General features: G+C 42.7%; 1 protein-coding gene across 1 annotated transcript in view; it reads right to left on the reverse strand.

The window, feature by feature from the left end:
• Positions 1-4993: 4993 nt before the first annotated feature.
• tll1 (tolloid-like 1) overlaps positions 4994-21758 on the reverse strand; it is a 68937-nt gene continuing 52172 nt past the window's right edge. Inside the window, 7 exon segments of the mRNA XM_072669549.1 lie at positions 4994-7280; positions 8138-8388; positions 8975-9188; positions 11563-11690; positions 16515-16640; positions 20279-20459; positions 20722-20882. Coding sequence (XP_072525650.1) covers positions 7146-7280; positions 8138-8388; positions 8975-9188; positions 11563-11690; positions 16515-16640; positions 20279-20459; positions 20722-20882 — 1196 coding nt within the window. The 3' untranslated portion in view covers positions 4994-7145.

A 21758-nucleotide genomic window follows, 5' to 3' on the forward strand; every position in this document is an offset into this window, starting at 1 on the left:
GATGTTAGAGGAGAAAGTACCAGAAATGGTCCCAATAATGTCACAATACATTATTAACACCTTACACAGTCCCGGAACAATGACTTAAAAGGTTGCAGTTTCTCGTACAAAGAATTTGTCAGCGTGCGGGATCAGAGCTGACTGCTTCAATTGAATCAAATGGAAGGTTTATGTTTCTGTGAATCGCTGGGTGCTTGTCCCCGATTTTCCTTCCCTTTTTTTTTTCTTTTCTTTGCCCAGGCAATCAGTGGAGAATTATTAGTGCGGAGAGGAAAATCCAATTATAAAAACAATGTTATCTCAGAGCAATTACCCACAGAGAGAGAAAGAGAGAGAGAGAGAGAGAGAGAGAGAGAGAGAGAGAGAGAGAGAGAGTCATCATATGAATAACAACACAGACCAACACCGGCAACAGTTATAGTAAATAGGGAGCAGCAGACAGAGACAGCTTCTTAGACCACTGGCTGAACGGAACGCCGCTCCCCCCCCTTTCACCCTCACCCTAACCCTCAATCTTTCACTTTCTTCATCTGTCATACCGCCTGTCTCACTCTATTCTCTCTCTCTCTCTCGCTCGCTCACACACTCTCATCCACATCACTTAACAGCATTACCCAACACTCGTGCTACAGCTTTAAATTAAAGACCTGGTGCTCCTTGTTTAACAGGTTATAGTTTTTAAGAGCACTTGCTGCCACCTGGTGGCTGTTTACAATATGGTCACAGTGTGTTTTTATGTGGATTGTGATTTTATGAGCAGAACCTCATAATAACAATACATTAAATGAATTTACAAAGTAAAAAAATAAAATAAGTAAGATAAATAAAAATGTTTATTAAAGTTCAGTTAAAATATGAGTGAAAGGAAATTTTAATTAAATTGATTTAGTTGTAATAGGGTGCTGCCTGTAAATATGTTTATATACAGACATTTAAACAGTCAAATGCCCAAAACTTGAGATGGACCATGTAACATGACAGTGACCAAAACATTCCAGTAAATCCACCAAGAAATCTATCATAGAAAGTGAGAATTGTTAGTGAGTATGTTTTTTTTTAGGAAATAATAGTCTGTTCTTTAAAACAAAAAACAGGAAACACAACAAAATAGATTAAATTGAAAAAGGAGTAAAAAACGTCAAATAAAAATACTGTAATATGAGTAAAAAGGAAAAGATATTATAAGGGACAGTAAAGAACTAAAGTGAAGGAAAACATTTTTTTTTCGGTAATAAAAGAAGCTTGACAGTGTGTTTCAGATCCTAGAAGCAAAAAACTTTCTTTTTCTTCTAGGTTTTTAGGTTTTGATGATCTTAAAAGGCCCATATATGGTAACTAAGCTGCAGAAGCAGATCGCTTTGATTGTAGTTGTGATTTCACAGAAACCAGCACATTAACCTATATTCTCCCTTTCAGTCCAAAACACTTCAGCTCCGCCCATTCACACTGATGTTATGATGAGTGTTATAGCCCAGACCGCTTTTTAAAGGAAGACAGCCAATCAGAATACATGTAATTTACATATACCATTATTAAAGGCAGAGTTACAAAAGCAGTCTGTGTGATTCTAAGAGATAAACAGAGTTTGGAATAAAGACATGTTAAAGTGCATTACTGTCAGCACTATTATTTACTGTCTTACTGCTGCATCTACATACGTCTTCAGGATGTGACCCAGTGGCTTTTACAGAGAAATGAGGCTGTGGAATCAGAATCCAGTCATTAATGATTTGCATTCATTAATTATGTTCTTATTTGGAAGTGAACACACATACACATACACACACTCTAGACACTAGGGACTGTGAGCATGCCTGCCCAGAGCAGTGGATGGCCATCTCAGCACCTGGGCAGCAATTGGGGGTTAGGGGTCTTGCTAAAGGGCTCCTCTGCCATGAATGTTGAATTTAATATCCAGTGAGAGAAACAGTGGCTGCATGTTCCAGCCAATGACTGTATTTATCATATACATCAAATATGCAAATATGCAGCTTCACCAGTTGTGGCCTATTACTCTTGTTCTAATGGAAGCTCTCTGGAGCGTCACTTTGCTGTAGCTTTTGTTAGTTAACTGCTTGTTCATTTATCCGCAGCTCTATCACAGGTATGACAGTATTCCCAACCTGACAATAATTGGAAATAGCTGGTAATATCAGGAGAGGCCTAGGGGCCTTAGGGCCAAAGCTACATCTGAATGAGAGAGCTAATGAGTTACACACCCTCGCCAGCTTTGACACCATTTAAGCTATGTTACAAAAGTGACCATTCAGAGCACACAGCAGAGGATGGGACAGTGTGGCTATACAGTCGTTCATTAGTTATTAACATGTTAATCAAAAATATATCATTTTGCCATAATGTTATGTGCAATTTTGCCGTTTCTGGCTTAATTTGAAAGCGGTCCTTTAAATTGTTGTAATTCCACATTAACATTTTTGACATTTGCTTTTATTGACGTGAATATCTTGTAAAGTATTTAGTAAGAGTTTATATGCAAAGAAAACGAACATTTAATAACTCTAATTAAAGTGGGCCAAGTAAGGTGCCTTGAGGTACACCACAGCACACCAAAAGAGGTACTGGCTGTAAATATATGTTTAGCAACAAACTTTAATACAAAAATCTGCTATTAAAAGACAAAAGATCAACAAAAGCATAAACCACCAAGGCCAACTTAAGCCAGAAAAAAGCTCCCCCAAAGCTGTAAACCTAACTGAAAGGAGAGAGACAGAAGGTAACACAGACACGGGAAAACCTTGAAACACTGGCGTCCATTCGTTCCACTGCCCACAAACCCGAATGATCTTGTACAAGCGTTTAGACGACAGCACCAACATCTCATCATCTATATTTCTGTGCATTTGTGTGCTCCTTGATACCTAGTGAGCTTCTGCAGGCCAGAATACAATCTTGACAATGTGATACCAAATGCAAATAGGATTCAAATAAGAACGGGTCCGTTTCCTACCTTATCATTCCATTTTATGCAATTTACCCCAATAGTTTACATGACGTCCTGTATTCTGCTCTGTTCGAGACGATGGATGCTCCAACAGAGCTACACAATAACCATCTGAATACCTGGTAATATGAATACCAAGATAAAACAATGACTGCAACCACAATTCATTACAAAGTCAGACTAAGTGGAATGTGGAAATGTGTACAAATTCAGAAATGCAGACGGGGAAAACATGCACTGTAAAGCACTGTACATCATACTGGTCATACCACTCTCTGTTTTAGCATCTCACTGATTAGTTTCTCCTCAGTCAAAAGGTGAGGCCAGAACTAGCTGGTATACTTGTGGTAATGTGATGTGTTTTATTAATGTGTAAAATATTTGACTGTAAAAGAATTCATGTACGTTTACATTTGCATTTACATTGAAGGCATTTAGCAGACGCTCTACGCTTTATCCAGAGCGACTTACATAAGTGCTTCGCTGTTCACTCAGAAAATACTCTTAGCTAGTTTGTAATGACCAGGATCCAAAGATACCTCTAAGACACCGCTAAACACAAAAGTCAATATAGAGACCATAATACTGTACACTTCCCCCAAGTATTCTCAGAGGTGGAGGGTCTTCAGTCAGCGTTTGAAGACGGCGCGCGATTCTGCTGTTCCGACACCCAGGTGAAGCTCGTTCCACCACGTCGGTGCAGGACAGAAAAAAGCCTGGGCGCTCGTCTTTCGTGGATTTTGAGGGATGGCGGGTCGAGCCGAGCCGTACTTGAAGCTGGAAGGGCTCTTGGTGCGGATCGGCTTTTGACCATTGCCATCAAGTACGGAGGGGCTGGTCCAGTCTTGGCTTTTTAGGCCAGCATCAGGGTTTTGAATCTGATGACCTGGGCAGCAGCTACAGGAAGCTAAAGTGAAGAGAGAATGCAGCAGTGGAGAGACATGGCTGAATTTAGGAACGTTGAAGACGACCCGTGCTGCTGCATTCTGGATAAGCTGCAGGGGCCTGATGGTGCGCAGAGGGAAACCAGCCAGAAGAGAGCTGCAGTAGTCAAGTGTTGAAGTGACAAGAGACCTGAGAACAAGCATCTGGGCGACTCTCTAGAGAGGAAGGGTTGAATTCTCCAGATGTTGTACAGGTGGAATCTGCATGACCGAGTTAGAGCTGCAACATGACTTGAGAAAGATAACTGATCATCCATGACAACACCAAATCTTCCAGCTTCTGTAGATGGAGTGACCAGTGAGTTCTCAAAGGAGATGGCAAGATCATTGTGAAGTCCAGCAGTTCCAGGGATGTACAGCAGCTACTTTAAAGTTCTTCTGCATAACCTCAAACCATCAGCTAGATTGTTGAAACTTGGACACTGGAATTGGGTGCTTCAACAGGACAGTGACCCTAAACACACATCAAAGGTGGTTGTAGAATGGGTATGAGAATTACCTTCCCAAAGTCCAGACCTCAACCCCTGCTAAAAAAATACAGTATGTGGATGCTTAAAAGTTGGGTCCACACAGGAAAGCTAAGAAACTTACCAGACTCTACCATTGCTGCCAGGAAGTGGAGTAGTCCAATATCTAATGTGAATTCTGCCATTCAGAAAGCCCCTTTGTCATGACATTAATGGCCAGGATTAGTGTTTTAATATCAACAATAAAATGCTAATATAGTTTTTAATGTAATGATTAATATATGTAACACCATAGCAGTTTTTATAACTAGGAGACAAGTACTGAAATTAAATGCATTCAGTTCTTTTTGAGAAGCTACACTTTTTTAATGGTCCATGCATATTCACGGACGTTATAAACTGCAGCTCATCACTTATCAGGTAACATTTGAAGGATCAAGTCACATTTAAAAAATTAAAAAATTAAAATAAGCATCAGAAAATGAAACAATACAATTTAGAACTTCAAATGTGATTTTTTTTGCTGCTCACTGGATACGCGAGAGAGGGAGTTGCAGAACAAAGCCCCAGAAAACAGATCAAACCACTGAAATTAGGACACAATCCGTCTTTGACCTGACATGAGTTTAATCACCAGTAGAATGAGGGTCATCTTTTTTTTTTCATCAGGCAGATACAGACAGTGGAGAAAATCATATTTCATATTTCATAAAGGTGAACAGGAATAGACAGGACCTTGGCACATGAAGAGATACTCACACCAAAAACAGTCAAAAAGAGTCACAGAGCCTTGGGTGTGTTGGGTGCACTCAGACACACTTACAGTATATACACACACACACACGCGCGCGCGCACACAGCCGCTCATCGCCTCACACTCACACACCGCGTCTTATTGCGAACGTTAAATCGGAACCCCGATCAGCGCATCCTGTTATCGAAGTGTTTGAGTGTGTGTGCGTGATGTGTGTAAACTTGCAGGGACAGAAGGGCAATTTCAGGTCAGTTTCTCTCTCTCTCTCTCTCTCTTTTTTTTTTACGATGAATGTTCAAGTTCATGAAACTCAATATCAAATAAAATACATTAATAATTCAAAAATAAAACAAACAATGACAACAACAAAGATTGTTATCTACAGAAACATCGTCATGTGCAAGAATATACATTTTGGTTCTAAGGCAATAGTTGTTTTTCCACGACAGTGGTGCATGTCAATGTTGGGAGTGGGTCGTGTTCCAGTATTCAAGCAGCGTTTCCCCTCAACGCCGCCTCTCCATCACACACCGAGCGGCTGGAGCGTTGCCTCATGGGATTCGTAGTTTTGAAACATTGAGTAGCACCATTAGGAATTCCCTTCTGCAGCGGTTGCCTTTCCGTCTCCTCGCCTTCTCAGGGAAAACAGACCCGGCTGCAGGTCGTCGCCGCACTGTCCTAGTAAAAGTTGCTGAGTTCCCTGCGAGTGAGCCCTGCGGGCTTAAGCTCAGTCTGCTCGTATTGTCAAAGCCCACTGATTGGAGAGCGTCAGTTGGTGAGCACACAGTCGGATACAGTCTTTTTTTTCCGCTCCCTCTGTGTTAAGTGCATGTTAAGCGCACGGAATCATGGGATTGGGGGTTGTAGTACAGGAGGGGGGGGGGGGGGGAGATGTCGTAACAACCGTAACAAGCACTTTACGCAAGGCTTTGCTTCCTGTTTACAGCTTTTACGTCTTCCTCTTGTTCTCGAGCGTCCGCTACAACCTCAAGTGAGAAAAACTCTGCCTCTTCGAACTCACATACACCCACACACACACACACACACACACACACACACACACACACATATATATGCAACTTACAAAAAATCTACAGGTCACTCATGGGTCTCTTGAAGTTGTCAGATATGTGAGAGGATACAGCCCCTCTCCCGTTCACAGATTCGAACATTTCGGGGTTTTTGAGATATCCGTATTCTTGCATTTCTTCATTACAGAGTGGAATAGACACACACACTCTCACACACACTCACACATGTAAACAGTCACAAACATTACATTAACGTTAAAGCGTTCCTCTTGTTTACTTTCTTCTTAGAGGAAAATCCAGACCCAGCCACAAACACACACACACACACGCACGCCTAAAGGAGAATGTTCTCACCGGTACGCATGCAGCGTACAAACACACACATAGTCGACACACCCACGCTCACATGCGCACACACATTTTAGCTGAGGTATAGTGTGGCAACAGCAGCTCAATTTCTTGGAACCAGGCTTTCCATGTCGTCTTGAACTTGTAAAGTTAGGATATAAAACTCTCTCTCTCTCTCACACACACACACACACACACACTCTTTCACAGGCTTGTAAAATGTCCCACTCTGTCTTTCTTCATGTTGGAGTGCAGCATCTGCTTAGAAGCGACTCTCCTGATTAGGAGGGAGTCAGCGCAGTCAGTGGCTGTGTGGAGGGGGATATTGTATAGTATAGAGAGGAGTGTGTGCTATACTGGCCCAGTCAGAGAGCAACACGGCCACCTTGGTCCAATCAAGCATCTCTCTGTGGCAAAAAGGGTGGAGCCGCCCCGAGTTTCGGGGGCGTCAGATTGGAGCGTCTAGTTTAATGGACAGCAGTCTGGAGGTGGGAGGATGCAAGGAGGTAAATCCAGTGCGGGGAAACGTGGCAGAGTGTTTGATTGACGGTAGCTCCTTTGGTGTCGTTTTCGATCTTCTATCCTTCCGTCAGCGTTCCCTTCTTTTTGGAGGCATGCATGCGAGTGCGTGTGGCAGCGTTACTTGTGCATGTGCAGCGCCTCCTGAAACTTGGTGCTGGTGTAGCGGATATGGAAGCCTTTCTTACTGATGGTGTCGTCACTGTGGAAGTGAATCAACACGGCGTCGCCTGCCGAATACAGTTCTTCACGAGGCTGGAGAAAAAAAAGAGAGAGAGACAAAGAGGTTATGGAACAGCAGAAAAGACACACCATTACTCAGTCAGTGGATCCCTTAGAAGTCTAGAAGACATAGGGTTGATTTCCAAGGCAAGGATTAGGCCTACTGCCGGACTTCCAGCTTTTCCTTTCAGTCTCCATTCATAATGCTCTCTTGTCTCTTGTCATAGTTCTCCATGTACCCCAGATGTAGTCGATCAGCTAAGATCAATAGTCAATTGTCACTCAGATCTTTTCTGTCAACCTGCTCAATCCTCATCCAGGCCGTCATTAATGTGGCCCAGACTTGTGTGGTGGTGAAAGGGCGAGAGATTCACCCTACGCCCCAGCCTAGTGCTGTGATGAGGACATTGAGCCCCGAGTGGCACATAAAAGGGCTACAGCAGACCTCCTACGGAAAAGGCGGTGAGCACGCTGGCTAAAAGCCCGACAGGACCAGTGTACAGAGAGAAAAGAGACCCTTCTTAGGAAAGTTTATTTGAGTTTTGTGTGGTGTTGGTGAAGGGTTGTGTAAATAAAGCCACTTCTGAGACGCTCTGAACCTGCGTCTCTGTCTGTCTCTGTGCTGAGCCTACTCCCCACTCTTTGACTTACTGGGACTATAAAACCAACGGAAACCAGGTAGCTGAACTACAGGGAGACACATTTTACACACAATATCGTAGTGTGTCTTAAATCACACTGCCAGTACCTTAATAAAGGCCTGGGTGCGGTTGGAGCAAGTTGAGAGAAGTGTATGGGGGCATATGACAACAGAAAGGATTTGGGAGACATCCTCAGTGCCACAGTATTTTAACTGACACACGCATTCATGTGTCTGCCTCCTCTCTTACCCCCGAGCCACAGAAGCGTCCGAGTTTGTGGGCCGAAGTGTCATGGCCGTCATACAGCTCAATGTAGTCGTAGCCACAGTCGGCCTCCTCCTCCACCTCGAAGGTGGTGAAGGTCAGTTCGATGCTGTAACCAGACTCTGCCGTGATCAACCACTCGCAGTCCGTGTGGCCTGGGTAGTTGTTGTCCCCAAACTGGGCGTGAGAATACAGGTTCTTCTGCCTGGCCTCTGCTTTCAGCCTGCCTCCACACTCTACGCACACACACACACACAAACAGTTTTATATTGTTACTTATTAAATATTTAATCAAGGCTTATCTTCCCTAATCAGTTGCAAGTAAACACGACAATGGCTGATTTGCTTAATCTCTGGTTAATGTTAATATTGACCATTATTTCATTTAATCTGTAGACGATAAAGGCATTCTCAGACGCTTTTGCTCACAGAACCTAAGTTTATGTATAATCGTATCAGGTGTTTTAACCCCTTAAACCATGGGCGTAGGCCCACACTGCAGTATTTTACTCACAGCTACATCACTGCCACAGTTAGCATCAGATTAATTAAATCCTAAAACAGAACCCTGTGGCATGCCACAAAAATGTGCTACCAAATTCAGTGTTCAGTGTGTTAAAAGGTAGCCCTGCAGATACTCATGTATTAATTATCCACTAGAGGGCACTGTAACATCTGTTCTGTGTTTAGGGCCTGTTCTATGTGGCAGGACAGTTTCAGGTCCTGAGAAAGACCTTAAAAGGTCCTTAAATATAACTTTTACTAATGTCATCAAAACTATGAACAGCGTACATTGATAGATGTACACACAGACACACCGACCTGTGGAGTGTGTAGCCTGGAAGCCCTTGCGCTGTACTGAGGCATCTGAGATGAAGCGGAGGTACATCTTGTTGCCTGTAGAAACGAGCGGTTCTGGGATCTTGCTGCCACAGAGGCGACTCAGAATGGCCGCTTTATCGGAGTCACCGTCAAAGGCCTCGAGGTGATCGTATGCACACTCCTGGTGCTGCTCGATCTCAAACTCGTTAAAGGTCTGTGGAGACAAAGCGAGATGAGGGTAAGGGAAGTGAACAGAAAGACAGCTGGGGATATGTAAGATGTGATGCTACTGTCACAGTTTTGTGAAGCACAAAGGCATGTAAAAGTGCAAAGGTACATGGAAGAATGCTGATCTCTGTACTGTGTATCAATACCATGCTCATCACGGTCAGATAGTTTTCCTCAGAATGCTTTATTTCTAGTCATAAATGCTGAAACGTGCATACTTTTGGATCCTGGAGTTTATAAATCCTGAATTCCTTTTGAATTTCTGCAACCCGTTTCACTCTGCAACTGTTGGCAGTTCCAGGTTTCCACTCCTCCCACTCACAACTACATAACTTTCACAGCAGTTACTGAATAATAAGATTAATAACTGAATAATACGCCTGGGGAGGCATGTCTAAATCATGCCAGCTAAAACGGTAGTGGCGGTGACCTGGAAGGCTGAATTCTGTCCATAACTTTGTCCACTTTGCAAAGAGTCCTTTAAAGATGAATGTATGTGGCTCCCTGACCTGATTTCTCAGCCTTTACTCAGCTGCTCTCTCTTACCACTCAGCCATTAAAAGTCACTTAACACCCACACCCGGGCCTCTGCAGGTGTCCTGACAGTGCGAGGGTCATCCACGCTGCCGCTCTGATCTGCTGTCCCACAGGAAATGACTAACAGTCCTGTTCCCTTTGATCAGGGGAGGATGGACCCAGGAGCTCTGTGCTAACATGCCTGCTCTGACCCCTCTGGCCAGGAGGGACTTCCTTCATAGAACTCAGTATGATACATTAAAGTGAGGTAAAACCTGTCTATTATGCTGACACTACAAGAACGGCTCATTTTACAAGACCTGTGAAGGTTCTCTGTGGTATCTGGCACCAACTTGTTAGCAGCAGATCCTTTAAGTCCTGTCAGTTGATAGGTAGATCTGTCACAGATCTGACTCTTCAAACCAAGCAACCTCCTTCCATTGCTCTAAGGTCCAGTCCAGGCACTTGAGTGCCCATTAAAGGCACTGTTGACGGTGGACAGGGGTTAGCATGGGCACTCTGATGAGTGGGTAGTGCTGCAGTGTGCGTTGTGAGATATTGCTCCCGCAACCATGACTGAGCATTTTTGAGACTTGTGCCACAGTAGCCCGACTGTCGGTTCTGCCCAGATGGGATAGCCTGTGTTGCCCTCACACATTAAACAGTGGTTTTCATTTTAAGCCTCTCCTCAAACCTCTTTCTGTAGTTAGTCACCACCGCTGACCATGAGCACTCCTCAAGCCTTGCCGACTTGGAGAAGCTCCTGCTCAACTGTCTGGTCATAATGATTTGGCCCATGTTAAAGTTTCTCCATTTCTCCATTTCTCCTGCATCCAACATACATGTCGACTACTGTTTGGTTGCTGTGTATTAGGTTTACACATTGTGCTGTACTATTCATATGTAATTGCATAGCAGTGTGTGTGTGTGTGTGTGTGTGTGTGTGCGCGCTGTCCTGAGCATTTGCCTGTAAACGTGAGCGCTCTCTGATAGGATTACGAGTGTGAGATGCCGTTGCTGATCTCGTGTGCTCAACACGCTCCTCTCCCCCTCTCCCCCTGTCGTCCTCTCCAGGTTAGTGAGGAGACACAACTTTAATCCACCAGCATTTTACAACACTTCCCACTGCATTTCCGAACCCTCGGCGGCAGACCAATCTACTCCGGTTCAATACAAAACACGTGAGCGGCGATTTCCCTACCCGAGGCTTACATAAAACATCTGTACACAAAACCTGCTCCATGTGTTCCCCGGCTGACCTTTGTGAACGCCTAATTACGCAACCACACAGTCGACACAGATGTCTATAGTGTTACAGTAGATGTCCAAAGGTCTTCCAGGTAGAAAGTAACCCGTTCTTATTACAGATTTCTGCTACTTTAAGGTATACTCACTGCTGATACAGCTGTTCAGTGCTGCACACACAGCATGCATCATCTCCATAAAGAAGCACTGGCATTTAGGCTATGTTTAGACTGCAGGCAAATCAGATTTGTTTTCAAATCAGATCTGTTAAGATGACCGTCCGCACTGGTATTTGTAAGTGATCAAATTTGCCAGATTTGGACTGGCCATGTGAACATAGCCTTAGAGATGTCCCGATCCAATCAGTGGACCTTGTATCGGCTATTTTGTGCCCAGTCCAGTTCCAATTCTTTGTTTAGTTCTAGCAGAGCACCTTCAGATGTCCTCAAGGTGCCATTAAAAGACATTATTGACTACTACTAAAGTCAATCTAAATCAAAAAGCTACTAAATAACTGCATCAGTACATATGTACATAGTAGCAGTGGCACATGAGCTTATCGTGAGCTTACCGCGTTACTCCTGCTAATGGTCACTTACGATTTTGACGCGGTGGCCTGGCGTAGCTGTGATGTCCCAGGTACATTCCTTCCTGCTGGGATATTTGTCGGGCCAGTTGGGGCTGCTGATGGTGCCGCTGGGGCTGTGGATTGTGTGCTCACACTCCGCTACAGGCCATAGGGATAAGGGACAATGAAGGAGGATGGGAGCAGGGAGGAGAGACAAAGAGAAGCAAAAGTCAAATGAATAATCCGACTGGAAATAAGTGAAAAGTTTCCAAAGGTCCAAATGAGCTATAGCCGAGATGCCCAATCTAGGTCTTGGAGATCTGCCAGCCTGCAAAGTTTAGCTTCAGCCCTAATCTAACCCACCTGATCCAGGTAACATAGGCCTTCAGGGGCTTTTGAATATTAGAGCCAGGTGTGCTGGATCTGAACTTTCTAGGATAGTAGATCTCCAAGATCAGGATTGTGCAGCCTTCACATTGCTGTGACTTTCCCAGATTCACCAGGTCTGCACTTCTGATTTTTCACCTTTTCTGCTTAGAACACATATATTTATCTACAGCTATTCTGCATGACAGTAGAGAAATGTAATGCAAGCATCAGAAGACCCTGTAAATATTGTCATGACCAGCCTCAGTCAGTATCGAACCCTGCAGAGGTCTGCGCTGACTGCAGGTGAAATACGCTCTTCTACTGAGGGATTACTGTAAGAACTCTGGCCCACGTCCAAGCGCTGCTCTAGTCTCAGGCTGCTTAGCCTTTCTTCAGGTTCCCTGAGCCAATGCAGTCACCTGAGATGCACCTTTAAGAGAACAGCGTACTTCCCCGTTCTTTAGAACTAGAGGCTTTAACCCTCAGAAGTCAGAGTAGTCACCAGCAATCACAAGAAGAGCCATGTAATTCTGTTTCATTTGACGTTCTGTGGAAAGTAAGGATTTTACACCTCCAATCAAAACCACATCTGTGTTTGTGAAAGAGTGAAAGAGGCAGTATTTGTGTGACTCTGGGGGTGTGTGTAGTTTCGTTTCATTTTTGCTGTGTTTTTTCAACATTCAATTCAGCGTGTATACACAAGGTTTAAGGCCGATTCTGTCCATTCTCAGCACCTCGAGAGATCTGAGTTTCTCCCTCAGGAAAGTTGAGGAGAAGCTCTCAACCATATGTCTTAAAACAAAAATAGTACGAGACCTCCACATTAAAAGGAGGCCACCCCACCCTGTAGTTTAAAAAGACATTAGTCACCAGTCAGATCATACATTTGTAGTGTGTGTTTCTGTGTGTGTGTGTGTGTGTGTGTGTGTGTGTGGGTCTGTCTGTTTGCTTCATTACACTCAAGGCTACACTGACAAGGAACCTGCTGTGACTCAAAGGACGTGGGCTAGACAAACATTTTCATTAAAACTCTGAAGACGGAAAAGTGAGTGTGTGTATTTGTGCATGTATTTATGTGAAGTACTGACCTTCACTGTTAACCCTATCTTCCTTAACATCTGGTCATTCGTTGCTCTGACGATTTGAAAATCTTATGATAAATGGACCAATAGAAATGCTCCAAAATGATCATTTTCATTGAAAGTTATGTTTGTTTCCTTCTCTTGTAAAGTTCTGACATTTAGATCTGATAGCAACGTTATACATAATTAGATTAAATTCATTCAAATCTACCCCAAAGTAGTTGATTACCCAGGCCCTGTACTGATGATTCATGTGTTTCATCAGTGTAACAATAAAATTGTCTGAAGCGTTCATTATATTTCTAATAAGAGCTGGAAAACATTATGATATTTATTATTGTTGTGTTATATCACTTTATGTCACAATATGGATTTTGTGGGGATCATAATTAGCCCTAGTTATCTAGATTTAGATTTTTTCTGATGAGATGCTGGAAAAAATAAATATTGTGATTTTAGTTGATTAATAATTACTATTGTTTTTAATATTATGACCTAAATTATGTCTAAAACATTGCCCATCATTGGTGCTCTACTGGCTGCATAGTGGTGCACAGTGCTTGGTCCCCGATAATTGCCATTTACAATTTCATTTAAAGACGGAGGCTCAGCTCTAACTGCGGTTACAATAGTCCAAAAACATCTGTAATCTGCATCTAAACTAAATATCTGTTGGTAATTCTGGTTGCTAACAATGATCCTTTCCTAAAACATTATCATTTAAAACATATTTAATTTGCTTCTGCATTATTAATGGAGCTGTTGCTACAGCATTTAACACTTCTGCTGCATTATAATGCTTAGCACCACACATGCCCAGTGCACTCATACACACACACACACACACACACAAAGACAAATGTTGTAAATCTGGTTAAGCCTATTCATCTCTCCCAAATTTAGGTCAGTGTCCATTAGAGCACAAAGGTATTTCCACCCTGAGGTCAGTACACTCAGGAGGTGTATTATAGAGTCACTGCCTATGGCTCTCACACTTCCACCACACTGAACACAGAGGTTGGAGGCACTGCTGCTGTATGTGTGTATGTGTGTGTGTGTGTGCATTGAAGACAGTAAATATTGAATTTACTTGATTCATTTCCACAGTTCATAGTCCATCGTCTCCATAAGCATAAACCTAGGAATGGCATATCAGTATGGATAGGTATGAATTTCAGGCTGATATCAGCAGAAAATGCTGGGTCGGATATCAAAGGGGGATACAAGAATGAATCTGATCCCTTTAACAAATCTAGTCTGAATCAGATTACACTCACAACACTGCATGTGGGGATGTTGTTATCTGTGTGTTTCTTCCTGTGAGTGTTTAGATAGTTTGGAGGGTGATGGTCTATTTTAGATGATCATTTTAAAAGAAGAGTTTGGCAAAACATTGAATTTCTTTACGTTTTCTTTTCTTTTACGTTTAAAACAAGTTTTTCTTTACTTCAATTCGATTCAATTCAATTCAAAATAGCTCATAGAAATAAAAGGACCATTAAATCAGAGTTAGTGTCAGCTGACACAGAAAATAGAAAGTGGTATTATTAAATCTCACTGAATTGAAAATCAAAAGGACACGCTTTACACAGGCATTTCTGGACAAGCTGAGAGATCACCACAGCTGCATAGTGCAGTTAGTGTTGTGCCGAGCCCAGAGTAGCAACACTGGAGAGGTTTTTCTCCCTACTACAGTCAGTGGAGCATGACAATGACTCTGAAGCTGTTATTTTAAGGTAAACTTTTATGTCAAGCCGAGTTCCACTTTATCATCCATGTAGGACATTCGCTTGGTCGATGTTGCAGAACATTGGCACAAACAAAACAATACTAAAAATAAATCCCTGCACCCACCACGTCCCCCACACGCACACCAAGTACAACCAAAATGACCAAAAAAGTAACAAGACGCCTTTGATCACAGAAGTACAGCCGAGCAACTAAAGTTCCAAAACTCGTTTAGATCAGCTGTTAAATGTATTTATAGCAGCAGGAACAAAAGACGGTTTGAACCTGGCTGCTTTCATTCTGCCTGCAGGCTTCAACACGAGTTAAACGTCTACGTCTAAATGCGAGTGCATATACTTAGCTCATGCATGTATGCAATTCTGTGTGTACGTCGTTCGACTCCATATAAGTGATGCTCTGTGGATCAGGCCATCATCAGGCCATAGGCATTTGTGTTGCTCCAGAAAGCTTCTCTCTTGCTCTCTGTTCTACATTTCACTTGGCTTTTCTTCTTCAAATAATCCATTTCAATCAGGCTTCCAACTAAAACCCTCATTAGGGAATATTTCTTATTTTAGCCCAGGTCCGGCAGGCACAATAGCAAGTTGTAGTTGTACAGTACGCACATTGCCTTTGTTAATGGGCAGTGCAGTTTACTAAAGGATGTGGAATTGCTGTGTAGCTGGGCCAATCCTGTATGATTAATGAGTGTTTAATTAGCATTACGATACAAAGATGCAAGTTCAAGGGTGATTTCTGACTCTGAAAGCATATTGGTTGTGAAAGAAACTTCGTTCCCGAGTACAAAGTTTGGATCTCGACTGTTTGCACAGAATGATGCAGTCAGAAGTTTGGGGTCCAAGCACTGAGCGCTATTACTGAGCCTTAGGTTATGATTATGTCTATATTTTAGTCTTAGAAAGCACCAGTGTAATCCACTTGAAATTAAAGTGGAAACCAAAATGATTAGTTAGAGCAGGGTCAGTAAATATACAATTGTTTTTCACTGTTTACATTTGTCAAAAAAACTTTTCACCATTATGAGAAACATTCATTTGCTCTGGTGTTTAGGAAAGAATAGAGCTGAGATTTGCAGAAAAGACCTAGTCCATGCACACATGCTCACACACCAAGAAAAACAGAAGCAGGACTGGGCCTTTGAAGATTCATAAAAGTGCAGCTGTTTAAAATCAGAGTAAGTTAACTACGCTTGAAGAGACACTGAGGTTTGTGTGTATCTATGTGTGCATGTATGTGGTGTGCATGTGTATGCATATGTGTGTGTGTGTGTGTGTGTGTGTGTATGCCAGGATGTTGCTGGCTTAACTTCTTATCCCAGACTCTCGAGTTAAAAGGATAATATCTCTATCCTCCTCTTTCAGGTCTGTCTGCTTTCCTTTATAAAGATACACACACACACACACACACACACACACACACACACAAATACCACACATACACACACTCTCTCCACATGAGAGACATTTTGCTCTGAACTTCCCAGACCACGCTCGCATTAAAAACTTGCAGAGCAGCAGTTCCCATGAAATTTACTTCAGCCTGTTTTTGTTTTACTGTGGACATAAAAAAAGGGGTGGGGCTAAACTGTGGTAGGCTGAATAGGTAGACGTATCTTAACATACAGGTTGTTGTGAAACCAGCCTAGTTTCTGTATATAGCTTGTATGTTTCAAACTATATTTATTTAGTACTTAAAGCTCTTTCGTTTCACATCACATAATGGGAGAAGAGATTAAAGGCTAAACTCAGTGTATGTCCATGTACGTGTGTATGTGTGTATGTACCTTCTTTGCAGTCATGTTTGTTCTCGTGTAGAACGAAGCCATTGCGACACTGACACACGTAGCTGCCAATGGTGTTGATACACTCGTGCTGGCATCCACCGTTATCCTTAGAACACTCGTCCTTGTCTAACACACACAACAAAGAGATACACACCATGGTCAGTCAAATGGAGTGAGAAATGGAGACAAATTACTTAAAAACATAAGTAAAGCAAAGCCCAGTGTGAATGTGTGTCCAGTTCGTCCAAAAACCTCTATGCTAAGCCTTTGGACATTCATTTCACCTTTTCGGCAAAATGAGGTTAATTCTGGCCCAGCGAATACAGAAAGAACTATAGGGAGGGGTACACACAGATATACAAAGCATCCTTCATCTGACCTGTAAGACAACTGAATGGTAAATTCTTTGAAAGAATGAGGAGGTGAAGTGGATTCCCTTGTTTTAAGAGAAGAAGACATGAAATAAGAAGGTACCCAGCCACCATACCAAAGGATTAATGGAAGAAGTTAGAAGTTCTTAGTAGCTATTACAGTCACACTTATTGCTACTATGGGCATAAAATCAAAAACACAGCCATGCAGTCTCCATAACCAAAGGTCATAGGTGCTTGTTTCCAACCAGTCAGCTTGACAACATTCTGCCCTGCTAGAGCTGCCCCAGTCAGCTGTAACTGACTATAAGGGACTAATACTTTTTCCAGTCTTTATCCAGGCTCTATTTGTGATGAGCCTGTGCGCACTGCAGCCTCAGCTTTCTGTTCTTGGCTGACAGAAGTGGAACCTGAAGTGGTCTACTGCTGTTGTAGCCCATCCAAATCAAGGTGTAGCATGTTCCTTATCTTATAAGATGGTGCTTATCTGCCTAGTACAATTGAAGCAAGTGGTTCTCTGAGCTGAGTCTGGCCAATCTCAGAAAAACAGCATTTCTGTCTGCAGACCTTACCTTACTTACTGGGTGTGTTTTCCTTTATTAAAGCATTCTGAGTTAGGTCTAGTTAACTCTAGAGACTGTTGTGCAAAAAAGAGATCAGCGGTTCTAGTCTGTCACCAACAATCACACAAAATGAAATCTGAGATCACATTTTTCCCCCTTTCTGAGGATTGATGTGAACATTACCAGAAGCTGCTGTTCCGTATCCATGGTTTTCTGCATTGCACTGCTGCCACATAATTGGCTGATTAGATAACTGCACAAACGTGGACCTCATTTGCTTTGATTTATTAGTGCTGGATTACGACCGTAATCTCCTGTCATCAGATTACTTTTACTCAGTCAGAAATGATTCAAAACAAAGAGATCAATTGCTTCTGCCGTGTTTTCCTAAGACGCAAGCCTTGCACGTTGCTCTTGATATTTCGCCATGACTAATCAAGCATTATCAAACGTGTCTGAATGCTCCGCTGGCTTTCAAACTTCTGGCCACACTCACACACACGTACACGGGGATTAGAAGTATGTGGGAGGCCTGTGTTGGGACCTCCCCAAACTTGCTGGTACAGGGCCAACAGAGATCTAACACTGGGAGCCTCACGACAATGACTGAGCTGCTTTTCACATTCACTCAGCTCATCCATTCAGTGAGACTTCCACTTTGACGAATATCCCATGCCTTAGTCTCTGTAACCTCCCTCTTTTTTCTCTTGCCTTCATTCTTCGGCAGGGTTTCTGTACACCTCTGTTCTTTATTGCATAAAGCAACTGGTTTAGGTGTAGATCCAATTTGTTTTGCATCTTACCTCCACAATATCTCCATGTCTATCACTAGGACATTGATTTTCATGTTTTAGTGCTTTATTATTAAATAGATCCACTAAATACTAATACTTCATTCAAACTCAAACCTAAAGCTCACATTTTTAGACCAAAAGCCTGTTTATTGCTTTAAGTGTCATTTCCCAATCTAAATCACACCGTTTTCAATATTATTTCCCTAAAAAAGAACATCTCTAAAAGGACTAACAGCAATCCCATGATTGCTGTTTAGAACTCTGAAGCGTCTATTCGTTCAGCATCTGCGTGTATAATTTGGTAAACCCAAAATACCTTTTGGGAACAGGAGTGTTCCCTACCCCTGCATTACAAAGCACTCAGGACTTGTTAGGTTTATGTATATCATTCACAGTAAGCCTCTATAAATAGTTTTGAATTGAACTAAACGTGTCTTTAAGAAGTTACAAGATACTATCTGTTAGTGAGAGGAAAGCCATGGGATTAAAGTCAAGATTCCAAACACCATCAATTAGTCCGAAAGATCACAAATCCCCAAGAAAGAAAAAAAAAAGATGTGTTGAGTGTCTCTTTTCGATTGAATCTGTTGTTAGATCAACAAATGCTGAAAGGACGACACATTTGTTGCCACAGCCCATGTTTTCCACACAGTCTGTAAAAGGCACAGTGGACACAAGGGCCAAACCGTTCCCCACAACCAATCAGGGGTGAGGCGGCCATACCTTTGACACGCCCAGAAGCGGCCAGGTGGCCAATCGTATGGACAGAGGGAGGTGGAGCTAGGTCCTGGCAGGACAAAAAGATAAAGAGTTGCTCTGCGCAGGAGGCGGGCTTATCTGTGGAAGAGAACGCCCCCAATATAACATCTTCAGACACACTGTACAAGCCTTGGAAGCATGAGCTAATTCTATGGCTCAAAAGCTTAAACCTTTAGCTTTCATAGCACATTTGTGCTCATAAGAAAAAGAGATAGACTATATGGACAAAAGTATTGGGACACCTACACGTTTACACCTACAGGAGCTTTTATGACATCCCATTCTAAATCCATAGGCATTGATATGGAATTGGTCCTTTCTTTGCAGCTCTAACAGCAGGACTGGAACTCTGCAGTTATTGAGCATTGGAGATCCCGCTCTGTAACTTTACGTGGTCTGTTGCTGTGGTTAAACGCTTCCACTTTACAATAATACCACTCACAGTTGATGGTGGAATATCTGATGGTGGAATTTCACCAGCTGGTATCCTATTACAGAACCACACTGGAATTCAGTAAGCTTATTAGAACGACCCATCACTAATTTCACTAATGTGTGTAAAGGCCGACTGCATGGCAAAGTTTAGGCTTGGTGTTATACATCTTTGTCAATGGGACTGAATAAAAGACCTGAATTTCAGTCGTGTGAGAGGTGTGTCCCAATACTTTTGTCCCTATAGTGTATTTATGACTTGAATATGATGTTGAATCATTTTTTGACAACTGGTGCATAAACTAGTTTGTGTCAACACAAAAAAGAATGTATTCTTATATGGCTTCCATCATTCTCATATGACGTAGAACCAAAATAAGCGACTCGCATACATGACCAACACATGCATCCACACACATTATCAATATATTTGAAGATGGCTAGAGTGTGAGAATGTTTAAATCTGGGCCTTGTTTAGTAAAAGAAAAATCTCTCCAGTACAACAAGCTTCTCAGGACACAGCCCTGTGAGAAAGGACAGGGTTAGCAAAACAGCATAAGTGGTGAAAATATTTGAAAAACCTTTTGAAATCCACACCGAAAAACATTTATGCAACCAATCTCGGGCAGAAATAAAAAAAAACACAAGATCAAAAGCTTTCAGAGGTTCTATCAGGTCCCTAAATCTCCTGCTGGAAATCAAAAAAAGGGGCGCCCTCTCCTCGGTCAGGAGACGGTTTGTTTTCCGCAGCTATGCTGATTCTCCATTAGCGCTAAGAGAGGGTGTGAACTTTCACGGTGTCATGCTTTGGTCAGTTCTGGGTTTGTGGACACAGTTGGTCTTACCGGAAAAGAAGTGAGCTTTGAAGCCTTTCTTGGAGACGGTGTTATCGGACTTGAACTCGATGCGCATGTTGTTGTACTGGGAAGTGATGACTTCGGGCACCTCTGTGCCACAGTATTTCCCATGAAGCTTAGAGTCCGACGACAAGCCGCTCCGCACTTCTACAAAGTCATACTTGCACACCTACACGCACAACACACGCAACCGGCTATTTGTTATAATACATACGCACACTTGTTCTATGCACTAATTATAGGACTCCCATACACACTATATGTCCAAATGTTTATGGACACCCCTTCTAATAAATGCATCCGGCTACTTTGAGTATTGCTGACACAGATGTGCCTCTAGAGAAGTACTGCCAATAGCTGAATGCATTCATTAGAAGGGGTGTCCACAAACATTTGGGCGTACAGTGTATGTGCACACACACTCTTCCTACCTCGTTCCCCTCCAGCTCGAAGGCTTCAAACTGCATGGATATGCGGTACTGTGTGGGGGCGACCACCTGCCACACACAGTTTTTATTAGGAGGGTATTCTTTAGGCCAGCCTGGGGTAGTGATCGTCCCGTTCAGCTTAGACAATAAACCTCCACACGCAGCTGAAAAAGGCAGAGAGGGAGGGAGAGAGAGAGATCAGGGCATCTGTCTTGCATTACATAACAGTTTAATTTAGTTAAGTTTTAAAGCCTCTACATAAAAACAAACACACTTTAAATCTTTGATGGTTTCTGTGTTGTTTCAGCGGCACCACACTGACTCGGCCTGTAATGCATTAATTAGAGGCAAACCATCCACAAGCTGTATGGTGGATTGTGAGTGTGAAGGACTGGTGACGCATATCCATGTTTCTGTAGCCCATTTTTCGTGTCCCATTTTTTTCCGGACATAACCCGGAGGAGCTGCGTGTGTGAGCGCAAACGTCAAGATCAGTTGTACCGGACATTACTCGAACGTTGTCCTGCCAGCTCCGAGTGAGAATAGGGAACCCTTGTGTGAATAGAGCAGGGCAGTTTTCCAGAGACATCACAGTGGGTCATGCTGTGCCTCCTGCACGCGCTACAGACGCCGCCCTTTGCCTAAACCATGTGGAACATTTCCTGTAGTGAGAACGTGTCTGACATGGAAACTCTCCGGCAATACACTACATGTGTTAAGGGGCAACTCCGGACCCGATTCTCCAGATATTTTCTGATAAGTTCATATGTGTAAATGATGTGTGTGTGTATGGTAGTGAGAACTACCCATGCCCTTGTATGAGTTTAGTAGCATTAGTATGAGTAGTTGGTGTGGGTGGTTGGTCCCGTACCTGGCGATATTATGGTAAATCTAATTAAAATCTAAGTAAATCCAATCAGAACAGTGGATCTGACACGAATATTTACATGTAAACTATTCGTTAATGATCTATACTGTGTATTTGAGAATCGATACAGTAGTGCTATACAAAATATCACAATACTTTGATATATCGATAT

Source organism: Salminus brasiliensis, chromosome 24 (assembly GCF_030463535.1).
Source record: "Salminus brasiliensis chromosome 24, fSalBra1.hap2, whole genome shotgun sequence".
Lineage (NCBI taxonomy): Eukaryota > Metazoa > Chordata > Actinopteri > Characiformes > Bryconidae > Salminus > Salminus brasiliensis.